The following is a 17582-nucleotide window of genomic DNA, read 5'->3' as shown; positions in this document are numbered from 1 at the left end:
GTAGGGAGCAGTCTCCTCTCTGGGCTCTGGGGGCCTTTTGGGGGCACGGCCAGGTGGTGGGGCTACATGGCCAGGTGCCCCTGGTGCGGGTCTCCCCAGGACAGCGTAAATCCCTCTGAGCTCAGCCCCGCTGTCTGTGCATACCTGCATCTCACCAGGACTGGGGTCAGGGACCACTGCGTGTGTGGTTTAGGACTTCACTGGGGCTAATCTTTACAGCCCTAGAATTCATGAGTCATTTCATCGATACTTGTTAAAGAAAACCACAAGCACGTAAGGAACAAAATGATGTTTTTATTAAAAATCATACCCATAGCACCTCTCTGTCTTCCTACAAGATTTTTTTTCTTTTTCCTTTTTTTTTTTTTTTTTAAAGGACATCTGGTTTTCTGCACAATTCCAGAAAACATTGTTGGGAAAACTTCAGGACTGACCTAAGCTCTAGAGAACCCAGAAGGCGACGACGTTGAGAGGAGATGAGCATGCCTTGGCAGACTAGCTCAGTTCACGGGTGGCTACAGTGTCTCTGCCTTCCTGACCCGATCCATGCTATAGGGATGCTGCCCTAAGGAGAGCCCGATTGGGATACGCGGATGGATTGCTCATTGGGAGAGTAACTACACTGTGTGCCAAGGATTTGTAAAAACTAGAAACCATGCTACGTTCCATTGCGCAAACACCATGCTTCAATCCAGTCGTGATCAAGTACAAGCACAGCATCAAAAGAAGTTTACAGAGCGTGCACGTGACCCTTCCTCCCGGCGGCGTGGAAGTTGTACCTGGCAGAGGGCCACTTCCATCGCTTTTGGGGGGTGTGGGTCCCCACACTGCCCTAGGCCACACCGTCCTCTGCTAAGACATTTCATTCAGCACTCCTTAAAGCATGGCAGTGAGAGAAGCGGAAGGGAAGGCTGGAGGAGGTGGGGGTTCGGTTTGGGCTGATTTATCCAGGGGGAGGTGCATGAGGCCATGCCGATGTGCTTAATGCCCGTAGCTGCCCCTGCCGCTCACCTGTCTGGGGAGTGGTGCCCTGGTGCCTGGCAGAGAGGGCCGGCCCCGTGCATGCCCAGCCCTGCAGCCCCCACAGAGAGCACGGCCTCCCCGGGCCACTTTGCTGGCCCACCCTCACACGGGAAGGGCAGCTCAGCCGTCAGCACAATGTCCAATGGCCCATACGAGGGTGGGCATGGGATGGGGGCTCGGCCACTGCTCCCTGTGGGGCCCCTGAGTGATGTCACTACAGAAGGCGGCAAGAAGAGGACATTTCATCTTGTCTTAGTTAAAGGAATGTGGTTCGTTCGTGTGATGTATTTTTTTCCTCCCTGAAGTAAAGGTGAGAGGCCGGGAAGTGACACTGGTCCATGTGCATACTGCTCGGGGAGGCACAAGCCTCACTGCGAGCACCTGCTCTTCCTTTGGAGCAGTCTGCCGAGGGCCAAGGGCTGGGCTGGAGCGCAGATGCCAACAGTCCATAAGCAGCCAGTGTAGACTCAGACAGACGGTTCCACACAAAGTGAGTTCAGGGAAGGTAGAGAAAGCACGGAAAATAGAATGAACCTGAAAAAAAAGGTGTCGTGTCGTCGCAAAATCCCCAAAGCAAAGAACACACCTCAAACCAAATCGTCCTCATTCCAACACGTCATAACACTCTTCCCCCATGGTTTAAAGCAAAGTCCATATGGCTTAGAGAGCGAAGTGCACGGAAGGCGGTGTTTGTCCGCGTTCTCCACTGGGCGCCTGTCTTCCAAGAAGCTCAGTTTGTAAGCCTTGCCGTTTCCTGCCCCCTTGGCCGCTGACTTGGGGCCGAGAGGAAGGAGCGCCTTGAACCCAGGGCGCGTCCTGGCCGGTGAACTGTGGGCAGTGATTCTCACACACAAGTGGCTTTGGGCAGAGCATCGAGGATTTTTGGTTTAGAATATTTCTGCCTCCACTCAGAGAAAGAAGGCAGGACAGAGAGAAGGAAGGAAAAGGAGTGGGGGGAGAGAGAAGGAAAGGAACCCTTCCACACCCTCTTGTTTTGGAAAAACTGAAAAGGGGCTTTTCACCCACCACAAAACTCTCCTCGGTCTCCTGGGGCCACAGGAGGCCGCTCTGAAAGCAGGGGGCCCTGTGGAGCTATAGAAGGAATACAGCCGAGGAGACGCCACAGGCTGTCCACGTGGCCACGACACAGGCTCCCCCACCCTCAGGGCGCTGGCAGGCCACTCGGGAAGACTGCACCTGCCTTGTTGCCCTCGGCCTTGGGGTGTCCACAGAGTGGCTGGGCACTGTCATGGCCCCACTCCCGCTGGCGAGGTGGGGACACCCGGCCCCCCGAGCTCTGGGCGCACTCCTGCTGGCACCGGCACCACACCCCGCACACCCGAACCTAGGCTCAGGCCTGTCGGGTCGGCCACCTGCTCCTCAGCCCTGTCAGACACCTCTCGCAAGAATAATGTGATGGCTGGAGCCGCAGCTACAGTTTGGACTTTCAGATTTGCAGCGTAGTTCATGCTATTTTCATGTAGCTGAAAAACGGAAACAAAACAATAGCAAAGGGGGGAAAAGCATTTCCAGAAACCCAGTTAAGGCTAAAAGCTGGGCTGGGGTCGGGGAAGAGAGAGCAGCAGCCTGGGGTTGGGCAGCGGGCAGTGGGCAGCGGGCAGCGGGCAGGGTGGGGAGCCCGCGGCTGTGCCAGGGGAAGGCCGGCGCCCACGAGCGCTGCAGGCCTGGCCAGGGGGGCAGTTCGGGGCCTCGTTTGCTCAGAGCTGTTTTGCTTTATTTGGAGACACTGACGCTTTTCGTCTTTCTCATGTACAAAGCTAAACAATTAATAAAAAGGCACCTGGAGACAGCAGAGACTCATTCATTTCATGTGACATATTTTAAAAAAAGATAAAAAGATTTAAAAAATACTCTGGTTAACAATGCACACCTCTTACACAACAAGCAATTCTGCAAGCGCCGTCTTGTTCTCTCTGGGTTAGCGGGGTTGGCTGTGTGCTGTGTTCTCGGGAAGGAGCTAGCTTGCTGGGTGAGGCCGGCGGGGCGCCTGCCAGCCCTGGGGGTGGTTTCCTGCTCTGCACCGTCGGGTTTAAGGGAAGAAAGGAAGAAAAGAAGGCCGGATAGTTCACCACGGGAATGACACAGGGTGCCAACCACTGAGTCGTCACCGAGTCAGGGGACCCCACCTCGCGAGCTCTGGCCCCCTCGCCGGGAACTTGACAGCTGATTCCTTGCCTAGAAACTGCGGGGGAGAATACTTTGGAGGTGGATGCGGTCGGGTGGAAAAGCGCTGAGCCCAGCGCAGACTTCGCTCTGCGGACCCCAGGAGGCAGCGAGAGCCCAGCCAGGGGTGTCACCGATGGGGACCCCGGCGCAGCTGGTTCTCCGGAGGCACAGGAGGTGGAGAAGAGGAAGGAGCGGCCTGGACGCGGGCAGACAGCTCCCTGGACCCCTGCTCTGCCTCCCCCGTAGCCTCCCTAGTTGGGCATCGGGGTGGACGAACCCAGGGCTGGGGGGGGTGTCTGAGGTCTTCCCGCCATTGCACCACTGAAATACACCTTCTCGTAAAAAGAAAAGAAAACAAAGAAACCCGCTTCCTGCAGCGATGTTACAAAAAGCCGTTAAAAAAACCTTTCTAATTGAAATCTAGTGTCCACAAGTAGGTAAAATCATCACTTATCAGAATTCTTTTTAAACAAAAGCTTGAGCTCAGTTATTGGAGTTGATTGTCTTAACAAAAGTAGGCTGGGAGGTCCGCGGAGGGCCCCCGCTGGGGCCGTCACACGAAGGAGGAGAAGCCGGTGAGTGGAGTCCTGGCGCCGGGGCCCGCGGGCGCGAACACGGCGCTCTGCGTGGTGACCACCGTGTGCAGGTGCGGCCCCGCCTCGCCGCCCGCCACTGCCTCGTACCTGTGCGGGGCGCGCCCGCCCGGGGCCCGCCGCTTCCACGAGTTGTAGTAGGTGGGGTCACTCATGTAGTGGTTGACGAAGGAGTGCTGGGGGGGCACATCCTCGGACTCGGAGTCGGTGCCCTGGGGGGACAGCAGGGTGTGAGCGGGCACCCGGGAGGGAGAGGACAGCCTCTGGGGGCAGGGTGGGCATGGGGGGTGGGGTGGCCTGGAGGGAGAGGGAAGACAGGGTGGGTGGGCATGGGGGGTAGGGAGGCAGGGGGCGGTGCATGGGAGAGGGGAAGTGTGGCCATGGGGGCATGTGGGGGGCAGCCATGGGAGACACCGGTGGCCACAGGGGGAGGGTGGCCACAGGCAGCAGGGCTGAGCCAGGAGTGGCCAGGAGGCAGGAGCCGCATTAGTTACCCAAAGTTGGAAGGTTCGAGTCAGTTCCCGCCCTCCTCCCCTTCCTCCCCTAGGCCCGCCCTCCACAGGAGGTCCGACCCCACTTCCCCAGCCTGCCCCCACCCCCAGACACCCAGCTGAGCTCAGTGTCTCCACTGCATTTACAGAGGGAGGATGTGCTGTCCCAGCTGTTCCTGAGCTGCTGGACCTAATCCCTGTCTGTCTGAGCCTGTCCTCAGGAGGGGTCTACACTTCAATCTCTGCCCAGGGCAGGTCTACACAGCCTCAAGGGGGTGCTCTGTGTCCACATGGGGCAGAACTGCATGGTGGGAGCCAGGAAGGCCCAGCGTCCTCAGCTTGCCCCAAAGGGAGCCGGCCCTGACCACATGTGGGGGTGCAGATGGGGTGTTCTCTGTGGGATACACATTTCTATGTGATGTCTCATGCACGCAGACCTCTATGGGTTGGCTGCCAAGGAGGGAGGCCCTGGTGAGCCATGATGTCTAATGTCGCCGTCCACCCCTCCCTCCCCAGGCCGGAGAGACCTGACCCTGGCCACACACTACAGAAGAGCCTGCCCTGTTGACGTCTGAAGGTCGGTCTGAGAGGCTTTCTCTCCCTTTCTTTTAATAAAATAAATCAGGAGTTTCCAGTAAGAACATTTAGTCCACATAGCTTCTATGTTCATATTCTTAAAGCCAAACTCGATTTCATGGTTTTGGGGGTTGACTTTAAATTACTGAGAGCACTGCTAACAGACAGTGGAGGCTGTTCTCCCAAGAGAATGGACGCTCCTGCTTTCCCTGCCTCAGAGGTGCTGTGTGGTTCTGGGAGCTTCCTGCACCCCTGGGAGCCCTGCCACCTGCTGGGGTGGAGCCGCAGGCTGGTCAGGCTCTGCTGCCAGGCCCCACTCGGAGATGCCCAGTCCCTATACCCTGAAAATACAGCAGGTTCCTCCATGCACCCCCAGGGACCTAGCAGAGGCCTTGGACACCCTGAATATGCCAGAAATGGGTCCAGAGACATGACCTCGTCCAGCTTTCAAGTTCAAGGTAGGAAACAGGAGCCTGTGGCTGGGTAAAGCCTCTCCCCCTCCAAGATATCTCCCCACCCCGGGGCTCTGTCCTTGAAACTCTGGTGCATCTCTTCTTGAGGCTCTGATGCCTGAGCTCTGTCCTTCTTTGTCTCCCTAGACGGTGTCAGGAGGCCCCCAAATGCTGTCTCAGAATCACCAGGGAGCTTTGGGGAGAGCACAGATTCCTGAGTGTGGTTCCTGCTGTCTTGATCAAAAGGCTCTGGGGTAGGGCCAGGGAATGTGTCTTCCTTAGAAGCTCCTGCTCTGCCAGGCTGGAGTGAGGGTAGGGAAGGGGGGGAGAGCTGACTGCTTGCCCCCATCTTACATGTGGTCTGTAGAGAGACTCATGAAAGCTCTGAGCCATACGCCTGAGCCACTCTCCTCATCTGATGGGGAGGACATGGCCCCCATGCAAGAAGCTCTATCCGGGGACTAACAAACAGTGGCCTCCACTCAGGAAGCCAGGCCTGTGTCCCGCAGGCCTGTGAAAGCTGGTGGCCTCTTGGCTATGCAGAAGTCCCTCGTGGACGTGGGCAGGGGAGCCAGAGACTCCTGGGATTCTCTAGACACAGGCTGAAAATCTGGCTCTCACTGGATATTTACAGGAAAGTAATAGTAAGTCACAGATTCAGGACTTCTCAGGACATTAAATGTAAACTGTTTATGTTATGGCACAATCAACTGCTGGCAGCTGAATGCATCTGTGGTTCCTCTGCTTTTTTTTTACTGAGTCAGAGCTCATGTAAATGCGGGTCAGATGAATGTCCCCTCCTGACACATCCCAAGATGCAGAGAGTATCCAGCTCTTCCATAATGAGACAGTGATGGTGACAACAGAGCCATCCAAGAGGAGCTTCTTTTTAGCAGATGCTACTGCAGACAGAGTGACCCCCTGCATGATCTCTGACACTGCAGAGTGGCCTGTGAGGTGGGGATTTTATTCCTATTTTAGGGGTGAAGAGAGAGGCTCAGAGAGCAGGCAAGCTGCCCGGTGTCCCAGGAGGGGTGGGAGCCCTGGAGCCCTGCAGCCCAGAGGCTCCTGCTGCCTCAGCAAACATGGAACTGGCTCTCTGCTCCAGCTCTCCTTTGCATCAGCTGATCCCACTCACACCGGCCCACCCGTCAATCTCAGACCCACCGTGCTCTGAAAGCCAAAAGCTGTTTTCGTGACCTCATCTGGTGGCGAAGCCTGACTTGCGTTAGGCTCATTTGGCAGCTAACCCTGAGCTGAACTGATGTGAGACTATTTAGTGTGAATATCCTTTGGTTTTGCTGCAGAAATGCTAAGGTGTTTGATCAGAGATTGCCGCCCTGCCCCTGCTGGGGACTTGACATAGTATCTGATGGATTCCTGCACCTGAAAAATGCTGAGTTCTTCAATGGTTCTTCTGGCCTTGGGGGTTGCTGATAAGAGATGGGGCACCTGAAATTCTAGTAGTTAAGGTTTGTTCTTCCCCTGTTTTCCAGAGGCTTTGAGGGGCTTACGAGCTCTATGTATACCAAGACCGGCAAGGACGAGAACAAAGGTCACCTGAAGGAAGCAGGTGGAATCTATGTTATTGCCCCCAGAGTTGGGTTTGTTCCTTCTGAGACATCCATCCTGGTTCTAAGAAGCTTGGGAGAAGAGAGCTCACGTGGAGGTATGTCAGGGAGAGGAGGAGATGCATTCCTCTCTGGAGAAACGCAAAGAACACTCAGGATGATGACAGTGGGGATCGCACACTCGGGTCAGGGGTCATGGTTTTCTGGAGATTGAACATATGGTTCAAGATTTTCACCCTCTTCACACTGTACCCTCTAGTGCTTGGAGGCCGCACCGTCCCAACCATGAAGGATGTGCATGAGCACAAATGTGAGAAGGAGCAATTGGATTCAATCTCCTTGTTTTGTGTCTGAAAGAACCAAGACCCCCATAAGCATGTGACCTTCTCAGGGTCATAGTGGCGGGCGACAGAGTGGGGCCAGACCCAGCGCTGCTATCACAGCTAAGGTGGCAGAAATAAAGCCTTTTTAGAAACACTTTGGTACATTTTCCAGTGCAGCTGTATAAAAGGTTAGAGGAACACTTTACGAGGTAGGCCTTCTGTGGGGTCTCTGTGTTGGGGGAAATGGCCATAGGCAGATGTCGCTTCAGCACACCTGTCTGGCACCCACATCTCCCCCTCTTGCTACCCCTGCCCACCCTTCCTCCTGCAGCTGTTGGCCCATGGAAAAGTTAGCGCATGATGGCCAGGTGGCAATGGGGGGAGAAGGGGTGTCTGGTCTAGAAGGGACTCTCATGTTCTTGCAGGAGGTAGCCTCTCCCCAGGCATGTCCAGCCTGGCTTAGAGGATGGATGTGTCTCGTGTCCCACATCTATAGGCCCATTTACTTGACGAACAGTCTCACTGGAGACAGCTCAGAAGCTACATCATTGTATGTTCTCTCAATCATGGACCTCAAAGTCCTACAGTTATGGAGAGAGGGGTCTGAGACAGATGTGGGTGCTGAGAAGAGGCCTCGACAGGAGAAGTTGGGTGGCTGTCTGGCTCACAGTGATGTCCCAGTGTTTGTGTGTGGGCTTTGACCTTCTCAAATGAACTTCAGGAAGTGATCCTTCTCTGCCTTGTCCCTCATTAGTGATTGGCTAATGGGCACACATGTGATTTGATCAGAGCCAATTGGAAACCTCCCTGGGACTCTTTGCACTTCATCTGGAAGAGCAGAGTTCTTTATGTGGCAAAGCTGGGCACCTAGAGACCCAGCCAAGAGCTTCTGTGAGACCACCCTGCAGAAACACAGGAGAAACAGGAGCCTAGGAGTGGAGGGTCACATGACACATAAGCTGGGCCTCCTGGTTTCTGCTCAGCCCTTGGCGTCTCCTCTATGAGAGAGCACTGGATTAAAATGCCATCCTTCCTCCTGCTGCTGCCTGTTCTGTTTATTGTTTATATGACATTATTATTTTTTAATGCGGATATATTTTAGTGAGTTAGGATTATTGACAGAAAGGCAATGCTGCAGGGTCCTTTTTTTTTTTTTTTTTTTAAGTTTCCTGTGTGATACGAAGTAGTGAAGTGTGTTGGTTTCCCAGGAAACCACAGAAGGACAGCAGGTGATTGGATGTGGTGGCAGTTTCTAAAGGTGCACAGATGCCTGGCAAGCAGCTAACAGAGATAATCTCAATACTTTTGGTATTATATTTGCAAGATGAAAGAGTCAAATATTATTAGGGAATTAATTAGGTATGAGGGGGTTGGTCTAAGTTGGTTGGAGCAGGAGAGATTTTGAAAACCATTTATTTGGGTTTCGAGAACAATTTTTATAGTGTGATCTGAACAGTAGTCCTGATATAGTTCATAAGCAGTCGTGTGAAAAGCCGGTGACAGACCCTCTTATTCCTAACTGGAGAAAGATAAAGAGCCACAGCGTGTGTCATGCGACAGCGAGAGCCTAACTCAGAGTGGTTCCAATCAGGCAGGTTCCCGTGCTCCTGTGAACCTATCTGCAGAATTTCCCCTTTAAGCAATATTTCTGAAAATGGTTAAAAATATACCCTGGGGAGAAAAGGACAGCATCGCTAGTTTCTTAGTGAAAGATTAACTTCACAGAAGAGCTCTTCCAGCCAAGACCTTGCAAGGTTTCTGCTTCCTCGTTCCCTTGAGCTCTGCAGAGGAGGGTGGGCAGGAGGGGAGGGCATTACCCTCCTCACTCCTGCTTCACTCTGTGTCAAACCCTTGGCAAAGCCCAGGGCCCAGACTGTGCCATACTCTCCACCACTGGCATCTCAGTGTGCAGTGTCTTTAAACCCAGAAGCTGCCACCGGTCGGGAGGGTTAATATCAAATCTAAATCGAAATACAAGGCACTCATTAGTTAGTCCTATTTGAGATAAGTGCTTCTGGTGTATTCTGTTGCTATCCACCACTGGTTTGTTCTTCCTGCTTATCTCTCTAAGGGCTCTGTCTACAGTTCTATAAATTGACTCTGTTTCTGTGAATTTGAGGTTAAGGGACTGGGCGGAAGTCATCACTACATTTACCATCAATTACAAATGCAAAAGGCATTTCCAGAATGGCTGGTGAGGAGCTAGCAGATTCTCTTCCTGGTGGAGCAATGATTTAACTGGGGAGAGTGATTTTATAAACAGGCATTTATAGTCTCTGAAAATAGTGGCAAGGACATATAGCAAATGGAGAAAGATTTATTCCAGAAAAATCTAAATTTCAGTAAGAACAACAAGAGTCGGAGGCACTTGAACTGTGACCTGCATCACCCGCCTCCCCACTCCCATCCCCAGCTCAGTGTGATGAAAGCTCTATCTCAGGCAGGTATGGCTAAGAGAACCAGGTTCCCTTCCTCACCCTGTCCTCACCCACAGGCTGGATGGTCTATACCACTTGTGGCAGGCTGAGAACACTGAACCCCAGTTTCCTTGCCTAAACTGGCTTGTAAGGAAGACATTTTACCCTGGGAAAGGCAAGCTCAGAAGACCAGGGACTACCATCTCCACCCAGTGCCCTACTTTTACAGCAGGTGTGTCACTATGGGATAAGAGGGCCACTGTCTCCACCCTCAGCTTTGGTGCCATGACACAGAAGTCCTGCACAGTGGGGAGAGACAGTCCATTAGAACAGAGAGCTCCGGAGGGGATGGCTTTGTTTGTAACAGAGCATGCCTAAGGGCATTATTGAAAATAGCAGAGTCCTTCAGTTTGAGAAATTAAGAGGAAGTTGTTAATTCCATGATTATAGCAAGCGAAGTAATAAACCTGCCAGAAGTTTAACAGAGGGAACCAGGGAAAGAGACATAGCTCAGGAGAGCCCTCTTGGGATCAGAGCAAAATTCAGATTGACAACATCTTGCCTCTACAAAAGGTCTGCATTTTAATTGGATCAAGCCATGAAGTAATGTATAGCCCAGGGCATTGTGAAAAATAATTGAGTCAACAAGTGGTGGAGGTTAAAAGCTGGGTGTGATACCAACCATGACAGACCATCCAGAATCTTAACTGGGGGAGAAAAGGGTACAAAGAGAGCCTGGCTGGGACCATTGTTATCCCTGGTATTCAGGGGGCCTGAATGCATCCCCAAGGCTGCATCTCTCAGGAGCGGCATCGGAGAGTCCACACTGTGAAGGCACCAGATTTCCATTGAACTACTCCAGCCAAGTCACTAAATAAGAAATAAGCAAACAACAAGAACAATCCTGGGGGTGGAAGAGACCAGTATTCCAAATTGGTACAATATATTAACTAAAATGACCTGTTTTCAAAAAAGTCCAGGAGAGTGTGTGCCATACAGGGGACAAAAAGCAGGTAGCCTTTGGAGGAGGCCCGAATGTTGGTTGGCAAAGATTTTGAAAGCAGCTATTATAATCTATCCATAGAACTAAAGGAAGCTGTGTTTAAAGAACAGAAGATGACAATATTGCACAAGTAGAGACTATCAACAGAGACAGAAATTATTGCAAAAGAACCAAATGAGAAGTTTTGGCATTGAAAAATACAATAGCTAAAATGAACAATTCACAAGAAGGACCCTGCGGTCTGCTGGGTCTGGCAGAGGAAAGAATCAGGGCACCAGGAGATATTGACAGAGATTATGCAATCCGAAACACAGAGAACACACACATACACAATAAAGAGCAACCACAAAAGGAAAGAGCACCTGATAAATGTGAGCAGGTGCTGGGAGCACCACCACATGAGCCAGTCATGACAGCAGTGAGATGAGAGGAGAAGGCAAGAGGCAGAAAAACAGGGGAAAAAATGACTTCAAACTTTCCAGATTTATCAAAAGCATTAATCCACATGCCCAGAAAGCTCCACAAACACCCAGTAAGAAAAATGGAGCAAAGTCCATACCCAGACGCCTCACCGTAAAAAAGACAAAGACAAAAACTCTTGAGATCATGGTCAAGGGAACTTGAATAATAGTAGGAGTTGGCTTCTAATCAGAAAAAAGCTGGGGGACAGAAGGCAATGGGGTCGATGTAGTCAAAGTGTTGAATAAAAACTGCTAACCAAGAATCTGTTCAGCAGAACTACTTTCAAAAAATGAAGGTGCAATAGACATTCTGAGATAAACAGAAATGGGAAAATTCACTGTTAGCCAACGTGCCTTACAAGAGACACTAAACGAAGACTGTCAGGTTGAAAGCAAGTGACACAGACAGAAGTTCAAATTCACATGAAAAGACAAAAGGTATCAACAAAGGTGATCACACACAGGTAATTATAAAAGATAGTATGACTGAATATTTCTTTTTCTTTCTTCTTTTATCTGAGTTAAAAAGCAATTTCATAAAATATGTATATGATTGTATTGTTGGGCCTATAATGTATAGAAATGTAACATACTTAACAATAATAGCATAAAGGAGGAAGCTGGGTGAAGAAATGGCACCAATGGTGACTTGAATCCACAGGAAGAAATGAAGAGGACCAGAAAAAGTACATAAACAGGCTAAAGTGGTAAACTCCAGAAACATACTTGCTCTCCTTTCCTCTCTTGACTTCCTTAAAAGACATATAGTTCTGTAAAGTAGTAACTATCAAAATGTATTCTTGAGTTTGTAACCATATGGATATACGGACATAACATGTATAATAATAGCATAGAAAGGGGAGGAGGCTGTAGAGCTGTATAGGAGTAAAGTTTCTATATATCACTGAGATTTAGTATAAGTCTTTCTTAAAAAAATATTTGTGTGTGTGTGTGTGTGTGTGTGAGAGAGAGAGAGAGAGAGAGAGTGAGCGAGCGACAGAGAGACAGAGAGAATGCACTTGTGCATGAGCCAGGGTAGGGGGGCAAGGCAAAGGAAAGAATCTCAAGCAGACTCCCCACTGAGCATGGAGATTCATGTAGGGCCTAATCCCAGGATCCTGAGACAGACCTAAGCCAAAATCAAGAGTTGAATGCTTAACCAAATGAACCACCCAGGTACCCTAGTATAAATCTTAAGTAAATGTTGATACTAGAGCAACCAGTAACAAAAATAACTGGAAAAACAGAGTAAAAGCAAAAGTTAAGCAAATTAAAATGGTACATTAGAAAATTTTCCTTAAAAAAAGAACAAAGTGGGATGCCTGAGTGGCTCAGCAGTTTAGCACCGCCTTCAGCCCAGGGCCTGATCCTGGAGATCCGGGATTGAGTCTCACATCAGTCTCCCTGCATGGAGCCTGCTTCTCCCTCTGCCTGTGTCTCTGCCTCTCTCTCTCTCTCTCTGTGTCTCTCATGAATAAATAAATAAATAAAATCTTTTTTAAAGAAGGAAAAAGCAAGTGGGGGAAAAAGAGGAATAAAGATATGAGACATATAAAAGACAGTTGTCAAAATGCAGATGTAAATTCTACCTTAGCAGTAATTACATTAAATGTGAATGGGTTAAACAATCTAGTCAAAAGGCAGAGACTGGCAGAGCAAAAAAAAAAAAACAAAAAAAAAAAAACAAAACCCTGATATGCACCAGCTACATACTGTCTATAAGAGACACATTTTAGATTCAAAGATACAAACAAGTTGAAAGTGAAAGAATGGAAATGATATACCATGTCAACAGTAACCAAAAGAGAACCAGAGTGGCTGAGTAATATCAGACAAAGTAATCTTGAAGACAAAATTGTTACCAGAGACAAAAGAGACATACTATACTACTGAAAGGGTCAATCCACCTAGAAGATGTAACTATTATAAACATATATCTACCTATGACAGAGCCGCAAAATACACAAAATTAAACTGACAGAATTGGAGTGAGAAATAGACAGTTCAACAATAGCTGGAGACATCAATACATTAGTGGATGGCAGAAGGTCAAAAATCTAGGTGACTTCCACGGTGCCGTAAATCAGCCAGGCCCCACAGACAGAGTACTCCACACAACTGCAGAGTAACATGCTCTTTTCAAGTGTGTATGGAACATTCTTCAGGCACAGACCATAAAACAAGACCCAATAAATTTAAAAGAATTTAAAATATACAAAGCATGTTCCTAGGCCACAGTGGAAGAAAATTAAAAAATCAGTAACAGAAGGACATTTGGGAAATTCACAAATATGAGGAAATTAAAAACATACTCCTAAATACCCAATGTTCCAAATGGGTGAATTGTGTGGTGTGTGAATCACATCTCAATCAAGCTGTTTAATAAATGTGATTCACAGCAAACTCCCATCTGAGCTGGCACTTCTGAGATGATGAACGTCCCCAGGTCCCTCTGTTGGGATCCCCATGAATATTTAGTGCCTACAAATCTCCCAAGTGTACAAGGTTCAAAGACAGGATCTAGCAAGATTATAAAGTGATGAACTCTGGAAATTTGTAAAATTTGTAAAAGGAGCCCCTTCCTCCTAGCACAGGGCTTGCTGAGAGAGGAGGGCCCGCCCCTCTGGTGGGTGCTTAGCCACAGTCATAAAGCTAGGACAACTCAATTCTGTGCAACAGGTCTTCTGGGCAAGACAGAACTGGGAGCCTGGCACTCAGGTCTGCCTCTCAAGGCTCCCCCACTCCCACACACCATCAGCGCATCCAGGGAAGACATAAAAACTTCCATAAGTTTCGACTCTGCCCTCTATTATATGAGGATCATCACAACGTCCTTGCAGGATTTAGAATCAATTCCACACCCCTCTCTCTGACACCTGCCATCCTCCCTTCTTCCCTTCCTCCCTTCTCCACTCTCTGTGCCTGTGTGTGTATGTAGGTGTACATGTTTTGCACATATAGGCATGTATGTATATGCGTAGCTCAGTGCCTCCAAAAAAGCTTTAAATCCTCCATAAAAAACACCTAAATTTGCATCTCAAAACAACCTACATGTGTGAGAGGAGAAATAGGCTAAATGCTCCCCATCAACCCATTTTGAGAATGCTTTCATGAACAGAGTTCAAAAATCATGCGTCCAAGTCTGGCTACTGTAGGAATGGGTGCTGAGCTGGAGACGACGGTGGAGGCCAGGGCTCAGCCAAGCTCGGGATGACCTCAGACTTAGTCTTGCTGGTTGGCCAAGGAGGAAAATTGCTCTACTTCATGCGGCTGGTATGAGCATGAAATCAGTGTGCTGGCCCATAGTAGGTGCTCAACTGGTGCCTAGCATCTGTTGGACTGTCACTAGGTCGACCTGCACGGCTAATATGTGAGGGCTGTGAGCACTGAATGTGGGGTCTGAATGCCCTAAACAGCCTCAGGCCCCAGAATTACAGAAGACACCCCTGGCAGGTGCCATGCGAATGCGTTTCTAATTGCTGAACCAGAATTGTCTGCTGCAAGGCCATCCCTGCTCATTCCCAACACGTGGCTTTTGGTGCAAGCAGCTAGACACAGCATGAAAAGAGCTGCTATTTCCTTATCACAAAAAGGCAGGTCAGTTTTGCAGCATTTCACTTGACAGCGCCTTGATTTCAGACAAATGTACCTTTCCGGACATCTGCAGCACTGCTTGCTGTTTTCCCCACGCCCAAGGCTGCAGTACAGACAGGGCGCCCCGTGTCCTCTGTAAACAGAAAGCTCGAAGCAGAGCAGACTCCGTGTCACACTGAAACCCACCTGCTGTCCCCTCTCACTTGGAGTTCATGTACAAAGCACAATTTAAAAGAAGCCATTTTATTGAGCCTCGGGGCTTAATCAGGCCTGAATTCGGGTCCAAATGAAGGTGAGACTTATTTTAGATTAAATATTGATTTAGCGTATGAATGCCAAGAGGTGGGGCAGCAAACAGCTTGGTGATTTTCCTCTCTCTCAAGACTTGGCATATGTGAAATAAAAAAAGTTTAGGACTGATAGAAGACCACCTCTCTAATTGCCACTTCAGCTGGGTTTGCTCATGTAACGCTGACACAGCACCGCTGTGGGGAAAGGCACACCCGGGGGTGGAGGTAGGGGGAGTGCTGAGCCCCTGGGTGGTCCTCCCCCGCCTGCTCCCCTGACAGAGGCCTTGCCCCCGGGTGTGCTCAGCTTCACGCTTTAACACTCAGATGCTCAGCAGGCTTCATACCTGCAGGCCCCTGGGTCCTGGGTGGGGAGAACCTCCTGGGGCAAGATCTCCCTGGTGCATCTGCTCAGTGAGGACAGGGACAAGTCAGAGCTCACCAGGCCCTGTACCTGTCCCAGAATGGCACTGGCTCATCCCCCTTCACAGAAGGAAGCCAGGCAGGTGGGAGGGGCAGGGGTTGCGGCGGGGGGGGGGGGGGAGCGGTCCCAGATAAGTTGGATTTGGCAGGCTCAGGCCATCTGCCACTCCAGCTGGGGTCTAGACACCAGGTTCTACAATCACCACCAGAGATAAAACACAGTTATTCCTGGAAGCCAAAAGGAAAGTGAGCCAGCTTCAGGATCAGAAGCCTCTGGGCGAGGTAGTGACCTGAGAGCTGGCTGGTACCAGGACCTCCAGGCCTGAGGAACTGAAGCACCATACTTTACTTATCTGCAAAAAGGAGTCACTCGCCCCTGGCCCTGCTTCCCTGTGCGGCTGCGGCGAGACTCAGCTGGGACCAGAGGGCACCTTGGGATGGCAGAGGGCTCCTCCCGGAGGCAGGGGATGGCGGCCACAGCCACTGACCTCTGATTCTGAAGCGTCCACCGACTTCTCCTTGAGGTTGGCACTTTCGGTCAGCACAGTTCCGTTGTACTTGTTGCAGATGTCTTCATCTGAGTAGTGCAGCCCGCCGGGGCTGGGCCGGGGCGGCGACCTAGGGCAGGGATGGGGCCGCCAGGGATGGCGGGCGCGGGCTCAGGGCAGCTCTGGGACACAGGTACCTCCCCTGCCCCACCCTCTGGCCTCCTGCCCTGCTCTCTGGCCACTGTCATGTCAGTGGGAGGACATTGCACAGCCTCACCAGAGGGCCAGCCCACAGAGGGCCAGCCTGGGGTGGCCAGGCCTCCCGAGACCACTCCCCTCCTGCCTGGGACACAGCTTCCTTTTGTATCTCCAGAAAAGGATGCAGATGCCCTTCGCCCCTGCCATGCTCAAACCCCTAGGCTCAAAGCCACCCTGCTAGAGTTTGGGGGTGCCCATGGACACGGTGACATCGTGGCTGGCACCCCCAGCCCTGTCTGGTTCAGATCTGTGGGCAGATGTGGCACACTTGAGTTACGGCTGCTGTGTCCCTACCTGGTCCCATTCTTCTTCGAGAAGGTGTTCTTGACATTGAGGTGACGGCTGTTGAGTTCCAAGGCAGCAAACCCCCCGTTGTCCAGGGTCACAGACTCCTCCATGTTGGAGATGCTCTTACCTACAGCCGGGACGGGAGAATGGGTCCAGATGTTCCAGTAAAGGGCTGGCTGCAGCTATGCCGAGCCCCGCTGCCGGCCTACAGGTGTTCACGGGCTTCCTGCCGAAGCAGAGCCCAGAGCTCCCTGCTGGAGCTCACGAGGCAGGCGGAGGCGCGCTGGGGCCGAGGCTGCGTGTCCAGGACAATGGCGGACATTTCCGTGTTTATGTTGCCTGATGCCAAAGTACTGGTATTCTTACCGGTGTTTTATGAAAGAGTCTTCAGAATGCATAAACTTTTTTAAAATCGGGAAATTAAATATTTAATACATGTCAAAATAAAAAACTCACGGCCAGGTAACAAAATAGTAAGTAGAAAGTAGATTTACAGGGAGTGATAGCAGAGGGAACAGGGTATTTTGGGGTGGAGAAAATGTTCTAGAATCGGCTGTAGTGATGACTGCACATATCTGTCAATATACAAAAAGCCACTTAAAAACAAGTATATAAATACATATGAAAACATATTCTGGGCAGCCCGGGTGGCTTAGTGGTTTAGTGCTGCCTTTGGCCCAGGGTGTGATCCTGGATACCCGGGGTCGAGTCCCACGTCGGGCTCCCTGCATGGAGCCTGCTTCTCCCTCTGCCTGTGTCTCTGCCTCTCTCTGTCTCTCTCTCTCTGTCTCTCTCTCTCTGTCTCTCGTGGATAAATAAATAAAATCTTAAAAAAAAGAAAACATATTCTAAGATATATCAGCAGATCAAACAAGTAACAGTGAAGTTGTGAGAAACCAAAGTAGCAGTAGAGTTTCTGATGGCTTCTGTCCCATCCAGGCTGTCCCTGCGCTGGGGCTGTCTGCCCTCTTCCCCCAGAATTCTCTGGGTTATCCTGTTCTTCCCGCAGCTCACAGAATGTCAAGGACCAGAGGGAATCTCCCAGGCCTCCTCCTTTACTCCCAGAGGCCCTCAGAGCCTCCCGCTGTGCATTTTTTACATATTTGCTTCCCTATGATCTGCCTTACACACACACACACACACACAC

At 50.6% G+C, this 17582-nt stretch overlaps 1 protein-coding gene across 18 annotated transcripts in view; it reads right to left on the bottom strand.

Annotated features, from left to right (window-relative positions):
- Positions 1 to 274: 274 nt before the first annotated feature.
- Positions 275 to 17582, bottom strand: part of SDK1 (sidekick cell adhesion molecule 1) — an 894112-nt gene continuing 876804 nt past the window's right edge. For 16 of the 18 annotated variants that reach the window (XM_077907645.1, XM_077907637.1, XM_077907636.1 and 13 more), the window contains 3 exons: positions 16442 to 16562; positions 15890 to 16019; positions 275 to 4015 (listed from right to left, as the gene is read on the bottom strand). In XM_077907645.1, the coding sequence (XP_077763771.1) occupies positions 3764 to 4015; positions 15890 to 16019; positions 16442 to 16562 (503 nt within the window). In that variant the 3' untranslated portion in view covers positions 275 to 3763. The remainder of the gene's footprint in view (positions 4016 to 15889; positions 16020 to 16441; positions 16563 to 17582) is intronic. The other 2 variants (XM_077907639.1, XM_077907638.1) reach the window with 2 other exon arrangements.

The sequence above is a fragment of the Canis aureus genome, chromosome 8 (assembly GCF_053574225.1).
Source record: "Canis aureus isolate CA01 chromosome 8, VMU_Caureus_v.1.0, whole genome shotgun sequence".
Classification (NCBI taxonomy): domain Eukaryota; kingdom Metazoa; phylum Chordata; class Mammalia; order Carnivora; family Canidae; genus Canis; species Canis aureus.
The sequence above is the reverse complement of the archived record's forward strand: the minus strand, read 5'-3'. Positions and strand labels throughout refer to the sequence as shown.